At 40.0% G+C, this 12,532-nt stretch overlaps 1 protein-coding gene across 3 annotated transcripts in view; it reads right to left on the minus strand.

Moving 5' to 3' along the window:
• Positions 1–12,532, minus strand: part of llgl1 (LLGL scribble cell polarity complex component 1) — a 106,644-nt gene that overhangs the window by 80,833 nt on the left and 13,279 nt on the right. For all 3 annotated transcript variants that reach the window (XM_062049886.1, XM_062049887.1, XM_062049885.1), the window contains one exon: positions 9,038–9,135. In XM_062049886.1, coding sequence (XP_061905870.1) covers positions 9,038–9,135 — 98 coding nt within the window. The remainder of the gene's footprint in view (positions 1–9,037; positions 9,136–12,532) is intronic.

Genomic DNA, 12,532 nt, shown 5'->3' on the forward strand with positions numbered 1-12,532 from the left:
TAATAATCATGGTCCCAATACGGAAAACCATTGCATCTAATAGAGAGACAAATACTAGAGTCCGTGAACATTGCTCCAAAGTCGGGATTTTTTGTTGATTTAATGTGCATACAAAAGTAAACAATGCAAGGGCAGCAATAAATGATAAAACAAGATGGCAGCTAAAGAAGGACTTCCCTATTCATCCTCGAAAAAAACCCGCCAGGCGAACAGCTGATTTTACGACTTCTGGTACATAAGACAACCCATGTGACCATAGGATGGACTATAGTGGCCATTAACAGTTAGTTACAGCTGGGTTGCCCAAAGTGCGGCACAGGGGCCATCTGTGGTCCCTGACTCCTTTGTCATCAGCCTTAAGCACATTACACAAAACAAAAAAATAGAGATCTCATTTGCACCCCCTGGTGGTGACATCTATCAAAATGAGGGTGATCCCAAAAAGGAGGGATTTTTCAAATTGACCGTGTGTCGGTTTTAAAAGTGCTCCCTCCTCTGGTCAACATATGAAATAACAAGTGTGTGTAAGAAATTGAAATGCGCCCCTTTTGCCCAAAATTGATACAACAAATACAATAAATATAAATATAGAGACATACTGTAATAACTTCAAGTAAATAATGCGGACAAAAAAACAATTACAAACAAAAAATTAAATTTTTTTTTTACTAAAAGCTTATCTTCTTTATATTTGCATAGTATGTATATATTATTAATGTTGTAAATACAAATCTTTATATACCTAGAAAGGGTGGTCCTAAAGACGTAGGCATTTTTCGGAGGTCTCAAAAAGGTAACAAGTAGAATAATGTGTGCGTGTGTGTGTGCTGATAGCCATATTACCATATTTCATACTTGCCAACCTTGAGACCTCCGATACCGGGAGGTGGGGGGCACGGTCGGGGTGGGGCGGGGGCGTGGTTAAGGGCGTGGTTAATAGGGGAGTATATTTACAGCTGGAATTCACCATTTCAGTGAATTCTAGCTATATATATATATATATATATATGCATATATATTTATTTTATTATACATATAAATAAAATAAATACTTGAATTTCAGTGTGGCTATCCAGTAGATGGCAGTATTGTCCTGTTTAACTTCTCCTCCGTTCATGACTCGGCCACCGTGTTCAATGGAGAAGTCTGTTCTACAAAATGTACAGGCAACATACCCCTTCCCCTTCGAACTGTCCTGGATGAACTGAAATTCTTGTTTCCATTCGTTTTTGGAACTTGCAAGCGTATTTCTTCATCTTGCTCGTCGACGGCGTCGCCATGTCTGTAACTTCCTCGTTCTTCTGCTTCGTCTCCTTGTTGTGTGCGCAGTTGTGCACTCTACTCTCTAAAAGCCCTAGATGTTATGACGTCATTAGGCAGGCAAGCTGTTTATATTGTGGGAAAGCGGACGTGAGAACAGGCTGTCCCCACTCAGGTCCGCATTGAGCTGGAGGGGGCGTGGCCTCCAGCTCCGGCTGAATACCGGGAGTTTGTCGGGAGAACAGGTTATCGGGAGAGGTGCTGAATACCGGGAGTCTCCCGCTAAAAACGGGAGGGTTGGCAAGTATGCCATATTTGTAAATACAAATCTTTATATACCTAGAAAGGGTGGTAGGCATTTTTCGGCGGTGGCAAGAAGGTAACAAATACAATAGTGTGTGTGTGTGTGTGTGTGCTGATGGCCATATTACCATTTGGAATGTTGATGAAGAATATGTTATTACCTCCAGTTGCTCCAACAATTGCGCACATTTGAGTTATAAAGCACACACCACGGCGTGCATCGTTTGTTACGATGTCTGCGGTGTTGTTTCCATTACCATCAAGCATTCTGCTACAGGTTCTTTCTGAATTGACCCTCTAAAGTGCTTTTAGTGCAGGAATCAGCATGCAGTTTAAATCGATAAACCGTTACAAGATTGCAGACGGTTGTCGTACCTTCAAAATGTAATGATTGCATTGCCATCAAACCTAAGGAGAACAAGTCCCTCCACGGTGCAAAGACACTTCTAAGGCTGGAACATACTTTCGCGTGGCGTAGCTTGCGTCCCCCCCCCAATGGCGTCTTGTTTGATTTCTAGCTCTTCCGTGGGGGGGTGGTGCCACACTTGTAATTCTCTTCCAAAACACTAAGGGGCAGTGTTTCCAAATGGAGCAACTGCAGCTGTTGTTGACTAGATAGTGAAGTGACTACATTGACATCTGTGAGTACAATAGAAGTCATCATTCACGATCATCACATTATTTGGAATGGACGTTTTACTCGTAAACCAGAGGAAAATACACCATAATGCCAAAAGTATTGGGCCACCCATCCAAATGAGCAGAATCAGGTGGTGTATGACATCAAGCACTTAGGCATGGAGACTGTTTCTACAAACATTTGTGAAAGAATGGGCCGCTCTCAGTGAAATATGTCTTTGGAGGTGGGAGGAAGCCGGAGTAGTCACTGAACTGAACAGAATTATATTTATATAGCGCTTTTCTCTAGTGACTCAAAGCGCTTTACATAGTGAAACACATTATCGAAGTTCCGTTTTTAAACCAGTGTGGGTGGCACTGGGAGCAGGTGGGTGAAGTGTCTTGCCCGAGGACACAACAGCTACGACTAGGGTGGCAGAAGCGGGGATCGAACCTGGAACCGCTCTACCAACCGAGCTACGCTGCCCCAAAATTCCACGCACAGTATAAAACGTTTGGTGGACAAAATGAGGAGTGGAAGATTTGACATGTAAACAAACCGTTGCGTCACAGTCCACAGTGTGGTGAGTCCAAGAACCGGCGAAATTAGTAGGACAAAACGATGTTCACCAAATAGTCTCATCGGTGAAGCATACGCACAAACATATTAAACAGAGGGCTTTCTAACAATTGGGAAGGTTTGTGTCATGTTTGTCCTCAAACAAATAAATGGTTAGGGTTAGGGCTAACCCTAACCCACCGTGCTGAGCTGTTGTCACATACTGTTGCCCTTAAAATGACTGGGTGCACAGTTCCTTTTACAAACCCCGTTTCCATATGAGTTGGGAAATTGTGTTGGATGTAAATATAAACAGAATACAATGATTTGCAAATCCTTTTCAAGCCATATTCAATTGAATGCACTACAAAGACAACATATTTGATGTTCAAACTCATAAACTTTATTTTTTTAAATTAATTTAGAATGTCATGGCTGCAACACGTGCCAAAGTAGTTGGGAAAGGGCATGTTCACCACTGTGTTACATGGCCTTTCCTTTTAACAACACTCAGTAAAGGTTTGGGAACTGAGGAGACACATTTTTGAAGTGGAATTCTTTCCCATTCTTGCTTGATGTACAGCTTAAGTTGTTCAACAGTCCGGGGGTCTCCCTTCTGCTATTTTAGGTGCCACACATTTTCAATGTCTGGACTACAGGCAGGCCAGTCTAGTACCCGCATTCTTTTACTATGAAGCCACGTTGATGTAACACGTGGCTTGGCATTGTCTTGCTGAAATAAGCAGGGGCGTCCATGGTAACGTTGCTTGGATGGCAACATATGTTGCTCCAAAACCTGTATGTACCTTTCAGCATTAATGGTGCCTTCACAGATGTGTAAGTTACCCATGTCTTGGGCACTAATACACCCCCATACCATCACACATGCTGCCTTTTACACTTTGCGCTTATAACAGTCCGAATGGTTATTTTCCTCTTTGGTCCGGAGGACACGACGTCCACAGTTTCCAAAAACAATTTGAAATGTGGACTCGTCAGACCACAGAACACTTTTCCACTTTGTATCAGTCCATCTTAGATGAGTTTAGGCCCAGCGAAGCCGACGGCGTTTCTGGGTGTTGTTGATAAACGGTTTTCGCCTTGCATAGGAGAGTTTTAACTTGCACTTACAGATGTAGCGACCAACTGTAGTTACTGACAGTGGGTTTCTGAAGTGTTCTTGAGCCCATGTGGTGATATCCTTTACACACTGATGTCGCTTGTTGATGCAGTACCGACTGAGGGATGGAAGGTCCGTAATATCATGGCTTATGTGCAGTGATTTCTCCAGATTCTCTGAACCCTTTGATGATATTACGGAGCGTAGATGGTGAAATCCCTAAATTCCTTGCAATAGCTGGTTGAGAAAGGTTTTTCTTAAACTGTTCAACAATTTGCTCAGGCATTTGTTGACAAAGTGGTGACCCTCGCCCCATCCTTGTTTGTGAATGACTGAGCATTTCATGGAATCTACTTTTATACCCAATCATGGCACCCACCTGTTCCCAATTTGCCTTCCAAATAAGTGTTTGATGAGCATTCCTCAACTTCATCAGTATTTATTGCCACCTTTCCCAACTTCTTTGTCACGTGTTGCTGCCATCAAATTCTAAAGTTAATGATTATTTGCAAAAAAAAAAAAAAAAGTTTATCAGTTTGAACATGAAATATGTTGTCTTTGTAGCATATTCAACTGAATATGGCTTGAAAATGTTTTGCAAATAATCGTATTCCGTTTATATTTACATCTAACACAATTTCCCAACTCATATGGAAACGGGGTTTGTACTTGCACGCCGTCCGTACAGACTTTCCAGAAATTCCAGGAGCAGCTGGGAGTCCTAAGACTGAGAAAGACATGTCTAGGTTTTGCTGTATCGGTCATTTCGTTAGAGTTACTTCGCCTCCCTTCTGTTAAGCTCACACAGCCATCTCTCTCTTCCTTCTTCTGTGGATTGCCTGGTACCACCAGCCCGCCTCACTCGCGCTCCCCCCCTCCCCTCCTCTCTCGGACTGTGAAAGCAGTATTTCAAAGAGTTGCTGCTGCACTCCGATGCACGTACACACCAGCATCTTCCCACACACTGATAAATGTGTGCATATAGACCCAGGGAGAACACGGTTGCTACGCGGAGACGTTGGCATGTTGATGAATCCTGTTAAACGCCTCCTGGCTGCCGCTGTTTGCACCATGAGGAACATGCCAGACAAACATGAAGAAATCAGACGACACAAACAGAACTTTAGACTCTTTTAGGCTCTTGCTTGTACACAAACAGGCAGCGGCAGAACACGACCTCATGAAAATACCTTAAAAGGCTACAAATTCACCACAAAACCACCATGGTAATGGTGCAATTCTTGGTTACCACAAAAAGATCTTGTATGTCACGACGAGGGACTTTTGTAGGGTGCTCAAATTCCATGTGGGAAATTGCATATGGGATGTTTACATTTGTGGATGGAGCCATACACTTAGTCAGCAAACACTACTTCAGCTTAATGATAACACAGGTGTCCAAAACTTTTTGTATGGAAATATGCAACGTGGTTAGGGATGATACTCGAAACCGGTTTTCCCGGTTGTTTGATAAGAAAAGAACCGAGTCCTCGGACTCGAATCCCTTTTTGAGAACCGGTACCCGTTATCGAGACCACTATAGTAAAGGAAAAGAGTTGATTCTTTATTCGAATCCCGTCCTGACCAGAAATGCTCCGTGGGACATCACAATAAATTACGTCACGTAGCTCAGTCATTAGGCGCAGATAGCGAAAGCAGGAAAACAATGGACGGGAAAAAGCGCTCCAAGGTGTAATAAAGTTCAAAACAAAAGCTATAATCCATCAAATAACTTTACTGAGAGATTTGAGCAGGGTAAAACACATGACGAACACTTTTACGACCAACCGGAAACATAGCAACGCACCTCCTTTACGGCAGCTGTCGCAACGTTCTTAAAACAACCGCAGCACATACATATATATACAACATATCTCCCTTTTTTAACTTTTGTTTTTCTTTCCTTGTAAACAAAACAAAATCACACTGTAGATGTGTTGTCTGTCTAATTATAAATAATGCAGACGAGGCGTGTTGGCTGAGTTCTTGACGTTTACTTTCACAGCGTGGCAACATGCAACACTTTTCGGAGCTACCGCGCATGCTCGTAACTCCCGTTGCATGCTAGTTGTTATATTCTCTAGCTCATAACATTTTTCCCCCATAAAGAAATAATGTTAACTCAATAAAGTGTATTTCTTTTTTTAGCTTTAACTTTTCATTTATTAGCATTGTAACCACATTTGCAAAGAACTTTTCTCTTCATAGAATGTTTTTTCAATAAAGAAATAAAGTGCAAAAATGTCAAAGCATCATAAGAAACAGTTATGTTCCAATAGCAGCAGAAGTGCACTTTTTGGAGAGCTGTATTCTTTTCAGTTTTGTGCCCAAGGGACTGATTTTATTTAACACTATATTATTATTTATACACCTATAGTGATCACAGAGACAGCTTGTTTTTGTGTTACTGTATATATTTGTTTCTCTGAAAAATCCCACTTAATATACTTTGGGTAACAACAGTCAATATTTATTTTTTTTATTTTATTTTTTTAGGTGGGTAACAGTCAATATTTATTTATATAATAGATTTTATTTTTTTATTGTATAATAAAAGTGAGCTTTTGTTAAACCAAATATTGTGTGTTTTTTCCCATGTACAACAACCTATCTGGACTCCATAAGAGAATCGATAAGGAATCGGTTCGATAAGAGGATTCGATAATAGGCTCGAACTCGATAATTCCTTATCAAACATCATCCCTAAATGTGGTACAATGTTCTAAATGTTCAAGAAGACAACTGTGGCTTTGATATCAGTATGCTCAAAGTAGCCTCTTGGTGTGTTTGTCAACCCTCCTATCCAAGGGTTCTTTGGACACCAATGGTGGTTTTCTCTTGTCACTTCTGTTCACCCATAAACCATCCCCATGATGCCACAGAACAGTCACTTTTGGGAAAGCCATCTAGCATAGCCAAGCTTTTAACAGACTAGAACACAATATTGTGGGTGTATGATAACAATTTACTTAATTTCACTTAAGAACCAAAGAAAACCTGTAAGACAGGGCTCTTCAACGGGCAGCCCTGGAATGACAACATTCAGTTCAGTTAAAAAAATTGGGAGATATTTGCAGCAAATTCCTAAAAAAAGCTGCTGTTGTATAGAGGAACTTGGACCACTGTAAACACATTGGCAGATCCTTGCATTGACATTTGAACCTAGCTAACAAACACCGGGGTCCAAACTTGTGATTTCCATAGGCGTTCCTCAAGGCACCCCTTTAGGTCCTCTCCTTTTTGGCAGTTTTACATATTTCTCATAATGTGATTACTGTAACTAAAGCGTTGATGTCGGGGTTGTTTACTTCAGATGCAGTCAATAGTCATTTGTTCAACTTCTTTAGTTAGTAGTGTTTGTCAAGGTTCCATTTTAGCTCCTCTCTCTTTTGATCAATAGGGCTATGCAAATGGTGGCCTGTGAGTTCATTTAAAAAAAAAAAAGTTTTTTAACTTGTGAGACATTACTATTTTTGCAGCAGATTCCTAAAAACACAAGAGTGTTGTCATATAGCTGATCTTTGATATAGATATAGGTCTACCTATCCTAGAAGTCAACATTAATATCAATTACCATATGTGCTGATTGTATAGGACTACGTATCCTAGAAGTCAACATTATTATTAATTACCATATGTGCTGATTGTATAGTCCTACGTATCCTAGAAGTCAACATTATTATTAATTACCATATGCGCTGATTGTATAGTCCTACGTATCCTAGAAGTCAACATTATTATTAATTACCATATGTGCTGATTGTATAGGACTACGTATCCTAGAAGTCAACATTATTATTAATTAGTGTATGTGCTGATTGTATAGGACTACATATCATAGAAGTCAACATTATTATTAATTACCATATGTGCTGATTGCATTGGACTACGTATCCTAGAAGTCAACATTATTATTAATTAGTGTATGCGCTGATTGTATAGTCCTACGTATCCTAGAAGTCAACATTATTATTAATTACCATATGTGCTGATTGTATAGGACTACGTATCCTAGAAGTCAACATTATTATTAATTAGTGTATGTGCTGATTGTATAGGCCTACATATCATAGAAGTCAACACTAATATTAATTACCATATGTGCTGATTGCATAGGACTACGTATCCTAGAAGTCAACATTATTATTAATTAGTGTATGTGCTGATTGTATAGTCCTACGTATCCTAGAAGCCAACATTATTATTAATTACCATATGTGCTGATTGTATAGGACTACGTATCCTAGAAGTCAACATTATTATTAATTACCATATGTGCTGATTGTATAGGCCTACGTATCCTAGAAGTCAACATTATTATTAATTACCATATGTGCTGATTGCATAGGACTACATATCCTAGAAGCCAACATTATTATTAATTAGTGTATGTGCTAAAATGGCTGTCCAGAGTCGGGACCCGGGGTGGACCGCTCGCCTGTGCATCGATTGGGGACATCTCTGTGCTGCTGACCCGTCTCCGCTCAGGATGGTCTCCTGCTGGCCCCACTATGGACTGGACTCTCACTATTATGTTAGATCCACTATGGACTGGACTCTCACTATTATGTTAGATCCACCATGGACTGGACTCTCACACTATTATGCTAGGCGCGGTCCTCTCCAAGGTTTCTCATAGTCATTCACATTGACATCCCACTGGGTTGTGAGTTTTTCCTTGCCCTTATGTGGGCTCTAAACCAAGGATGTTGTTGTGGCTTGTGTAGCCCTTTGAGACACTTGTGATTTAGGGCTATACAAATAAACACTGATTGATTGATTGATTCTAGAATCGGAGGGTCGTATCCCTAGTTTCCGTATGTCGGAACACCACGAAAAATGGCCCGGGGACTAAAATGGTTATAGGAACTCCAAAAAGTCCCTATTTTGGGCAAACGACTCATGACATCTCCAAAGAGTGAATTTAAAAGAACACTGCAGCAAAGCCAATGTAAAGGGAAAACCAGTTTCAATAAAACTAGTCTCTGTACTTCAACACACTTGACAGCTTTTCATACAACTGTCTTGAAAATACTCAGCAGGACAACATGCTATTGTCACAAAGTTTCTACATGGACACCACACCGAGTGTTTGCAAATGACATTGTTCATAGAAAAAAGCAAACATGCACTTACTTCCTGGCTGGATGCATCATCTCAACCTTGCAAAAGGATACACTTTGATAGCTCCTGCCCTAGTGCCAATAGCCATGAGTTGCAACACTGGGTCAAAGGCCAACGCACTTGGTTGATGTGGGAAACCATGCTCCACCGTCTGTATGAGTGACATTCAAACACAGATTTATTATGACGTATTGTGATGAGCAACACAATTGACAAAGGAAGGTGGATAGCCAGCAATGGAGCTACACACGGTTTTCATCCTGAAGTTAATTAGAAGACTGAAGTGTCATTTAAAGCAAGAAATAATGATTAAAGAGTCTGCACCATAGGACACACCCTCAGTCTTGTGTGTGTTTATACAGTGAGGACACCCTTAACCCTTGTGTAATGTTCATATTGTTGTTACTCAGCCAGCGTTTGTGGGTCTGATGGACCCATTGCATTTTGTGGCTTTTAATGCCTCACAATCAAACACTTTTATTTTAAAAAATTAGGGGTGTAACGGTACACAAAAATTTCGGTTCGGTACGTACCTCGGTTTAGAGGTCACAATTCGGTTCATTTTCGGTACAGTAAGAAAACAAAATATACATTTTTGGGTTATTTATTTACCAAATTTGCAAAATCTTCCACCAAAAATATTTTTCTTAGTGGAATATTTGATGTGAAGTAATGGGAACCTTGGATAGGTCAATAATTCATAATAACATTGATTTTGAGTCAATATTATGTTTTGAGCAATGACAGTTTGAAAGAGAAAAAAACAGCTTTGTTTTATTAGTCAACATTGCAACTTTTTCTAAATTACATTTAACCTTTAAGCTTTTTTATTTCACTTTTGTTATGTTTTTGTTTATTTTAATAGTATTTTTAGAATGTGCCGTGGGCCTTTAAAACATTAGCTGTGGGCTGCAAATGGCACACTTTTGACACCCCTGCTATAGATAATAAAAAATGAAATGTGATAAATCTATGGATAAAAAGCAGAGCCTGACGACGCATGCGCGTTTATCATAACTCTCTCTCTCTCTCTGTCTCTGCCCCTCCCTCACCAATGCTGCTGCACGCTCAATTTGTTTTGTTTTTAACCCCTTCTTAACCCTGAACGTACATTAAAAATACACGCAACCTTAACTCAAAATGCCGGACATTTGAGGCATTTAAGAGACTCCGCCCGGACAGCTCCGCAAAAGAGGACATGTCCGGTGAAAAGAGGACGCATGGTCAGTCTATCCTAGCCCGTTAGCTGCTAGCATGCCGTGTGTTGTGCCTCGGTGTGCATTGTTTACACAACGTGCGTTACGCTACTTAATATGTCCGTGTGGAAACTTGATCAGTACACCTCCAAACCGAACCGGAACCCCCGTACCGAAACGGTTCGATACAAATACACGTATCGTTACACCCCTATAAAATACTGAACAGATGTTTATTGGGATAAGGTAAACATCTGTTCAGTATTTGAACATAAAAGTGTTTGATTGTGAGGCATTAAAAGCCACGAAATGTAACGGGTCCATCAAACCCACAAACGCTGGCTGAGTAACAACAATATGAACGTTGCACGGAAAATTTCTCTGCCAGTTTCTGCATCCCACAGGGATTCTTCTTTTGTGTTTCTGCACCTGCGGTTCCCACACAAGGTTGCAACATTGTTTGTCAACACTGTCTGCTCTCATTTTCTCGCACATTTGACCCTCTGATGTTCTGTGTACCTACACTCTGTCCTCCTCCTGTCTAGGCCTGCAATGTGTAAGTGTGTGTGTGTGTGTGTGGTACACAGAACATACATTTCCACACTTCTATTAGCCCCGGACATCTTATATCAGTGGTTCTTAACCTTGTTGGAGGTACCAAACCCCACCAGTTTTATATGCGCATTCACCGAACCCTTCTTTAGTGAAAAATAAAATGTTTTTTCTTTTCAAATTCAAGACAAAGTTATATGTTTTTGGTAACACTTTAGTATGGGGAACATATTGTAAGTAACAAAGACTTAATTTAGAGTTTTTTGGACACTAGGGGAACATATTCTAAGTAGGGCTGCAACAACTAATCGATTAAAATTGATTGTAAAAAATAGTTAGCGATTAATTTAGTCATTGATTCGTTGGATCTATGCTATGCGCATGTGCAGAGGCTACTTTCTTCTTTTTTTTTTTATAAACCTTAATTTATAAACTGCAACATTTACAAACAGCTGAGAAACAATAATCAAAATAAGTATGGTGCCAGTATGCTGTTTTTTTTCAATAAAATACTGGAAAGGAAATAAATGTAGTTTGTCTCTTTTATCCGATTATTAATCGATTAATCGAAGTAATACGACTTGTCCAGGGTGTACCCCGCCTTCCGCCCGAATGCAGCTGAGATAGGATCCAGCACCCCCCCGTGACCCCAAAAGGGACAAGCGGTAAAAAATGGATGGATGGATAATCAAAGTAATAATCAACAGATTAATCGATTATCAAATTAGTTGTTAGTTGCAGCCCTAATTTTAAGTAACAAAGACTTAATTTAGAGTTATTTGGTTAGGGTTAGAGGGTTAGGGTTATAATAAGGCCATGCCGTTTAAGGCATTAATAATTATTTAATAATGACTAGTTAAGAGCCAATATGTTACTAATTTGCATGTTAATAAGCAACTAATTAATGGTGAATATGTTCCCCATACTAAAGTGTTACCATTTTTTATTACTGGTGCACAAAATGAAGCGTGCATGAACATCAACTTGTTCAAAGAACAAAACCAACATAAACTGACAACAAATTACACACCTGCAAATCAGTGTGACTTCTGCTGTTGACGTATCCGTAATACGCCGATAGGGAGAAGTTTTTATTTACACGATGAGTTGGGTGTGTCTTGACCTCCGAAGAACCCCTGAGCCCGACTCACCGAACCCCTAGGGTTCGATCGAACCCAGGTTAAGAACCACTGTCTTATATGTAATAGAAATGAGTAGGGGGGGTGTATGGTGTGTGGTCATTAATTATGTATTCTGATATATGTTCTTCACAGAAAATGAGCCAAAGTCAGTGAGTCTCAGTTTGAAAAATTCATTAATTGTATCATTTTTCTTTAAATAAAAAAATGAAAACGGGTCCCACAGACCCGAACACCACACAAAGTTTGTGGAGAGTTATTGAAAGGGACAACAAAAGCTCCGATTTCATTGGGTTCACACAACATTAAAGTTGGCTCTTAAAGGCCTACTGAAATGAATTTTTTTTTATTTAAACGGGGATAGCAGATCCATTCTATGTGTCATACTTGATCATTTCGCGACATTGCCATATTTTTGCTGAAAGGATTTAGTAGAGAAAATCGACGATAAAGTTCGCAACTTTTGCTCGCTGATAAAAAAGCCTCGCCTGTACCGGAAGTAGCGTGACGTCACAGGAGCTAGTATTCCTCACAATTCCCCGTTGTTTACAATGGAGCGAGAGAGATTCGGAGCGAGAAAGCGACGATTACCCCATTAATTTTAGCGAGGATGAAAGATTCGTAGATGAGGAACGTTACAGTGAATGACTTGAGAGGCAGT

The sequence above is a fragment of the Entelurus aequoreus genome, linkage group LG06, assembly GCF_033978785.1.
Source record: "Entelurus aequoreus isolate RoL-2023_Sb linkage group LG06, RoL_Eaeq_v1.1, whole genome shotgun sequence".
Classification (NCBI taxonomy): domain Eukaryota; kingdom Metazoa; phylum Chordata; class Actinopteri; order Syngnathiformes; family Syngnathidae; genus Entelurus; species Entelurus aequoreus.